Source organism: Austrofundulus limnaeus, unplaced genomic scaffold (genome assembly GCF_001266775.1).
Source record: "Austrofundulus limnaeus strain Quisiro unplaced genomic scaffold, Austrofundulus_limnaeus-1.0 Scaffold86, whole genome shotgun sequence".
NCBI lineage: Eukaryota > Metazoa > Chordata > Actinopteri > Cyprinodontiformes > Rivulidae > Austrofundulus > Austrofundulus limnaeus.
In genome coordinates, this window is record NW_013952488.1 from 1,467,148 (window position 1) to 1,468,400 (window position 1,253).

Consider the following 1,253-nt stretch of genomic DNA (forward strand, 5'->3'; position numbering starts at 1 on the left):
ATTTAATATTATATTAGGTAAATATACCGGCAAAATTTATTTTTAGTCCGTCATCAACACATTTCCCCCCCGTGTATTTTGCCCCTCGCCACTCGCCGTAGATTCCTGACAGCTGGAGTAATCATGGCTGATGGAAGCTTGGTGGAAGGCGAAGATGAACATATTTTGTACGATTTACTTGTTATTACTGAGTGGCCGCCAGAGACTGACACTCAGGTTAGTCATATTAAACTTGTTTTTATTGTAGTCGTTTGMTTGTGCCTCAGTTTTAATATTATTTGGATAAAAATAGGCATAAAGGGAAGAAATGATCAGCCGCGCAGAGCCACGTAGCAAAAAAACATGGGATAAGTTGTGTTGGTTTTCAGTGAAAACAAAGGTTTCATATTCTTGCATCATAGCAAAGTGTTCCTTACATACTCCAAATGAGTAGTAAGTAATAATAATGCATTTATTGTTGTTGTTGTCAAGAGTTCTAACACGCATTTTGCCTAAACCTATACCAGACTGACAGTTAATTTCATTATTAAATCAAATAATTATTCAGTCTAAAATGTACTCAGTTATAGTTTTGATTGAACATTTAGACCGGTAATATGGATGCCAATTAAACAGTTTGGTTTCTTTAAAATAAAGCAGAATAACACATTTTTTAATGTCTTCCCTAATTTCAGCTGCGGGGCAACAAGGAACACAACAGCTCTCTGATAGCTAAAGCTGTGACAGGTAAGTTCTACCTTTTTGTTGCCTGAAGGAAAACATTTCATTTCAACACAAAATGGTGCATTTATTCTGCGTCTGACCATTTCACGTCTGAGTTTATTTCCGATTACCAAGTATTTTTTATCAAACTTGCAGCACTACCATATAGTTTTAATAGTACTACTACTATGATTCTTTCTTTCAAAACTCTTAACACATTACAATCAAAAACAGGCTAATTGAGCTTTTTACAAATACAAATGTTTAAAGTCAGTATCTTGCAATGCATTGTGGTCTAGATCAGTGGTTCCCAAACTTTTTGTCTTCTGACCCACAAAATATCCATGGCAAAAACTTGTGACCCCAAATATTACTGGTATGAGTACATGAACTTTGTTAATAACCCTAAAAACACAGGCTTTTTGACAATCTAAACAGCTTATACACAAATACAAATACTTATTTATAATTTTTGTGTGTTTTTGTAAAAGTTATAAGGAAAATATTACATTCAATTTAAAGGGTAATATTTTATTACCCTTTAAATTGAA

General features: G+C 33.5%; 1 protein-coding gene across 1 annotated transcript in view; it reads left to right on the plus strand.

Moving 5' to 3' along the window:
• Positions 1 to 118: 118 nt before the first annotated feature.
• The window catches only part of nbas (NBAS subunit of NRZ tethering complex), a gene marked incomplete in the record, with an annotated part of 224,076 nt that continues 222,941 nt past the window's right edge, over positions 119 to 1,253 (plus strand). The window contains 2 exon segments of the mRNA XM_014011983.1: positions 119 to 216; positions 675 to 726. Coding sequence (XP_013867437.1) covers positions 124 to 216; positions 675 to 726 — 145 coding nt within the window.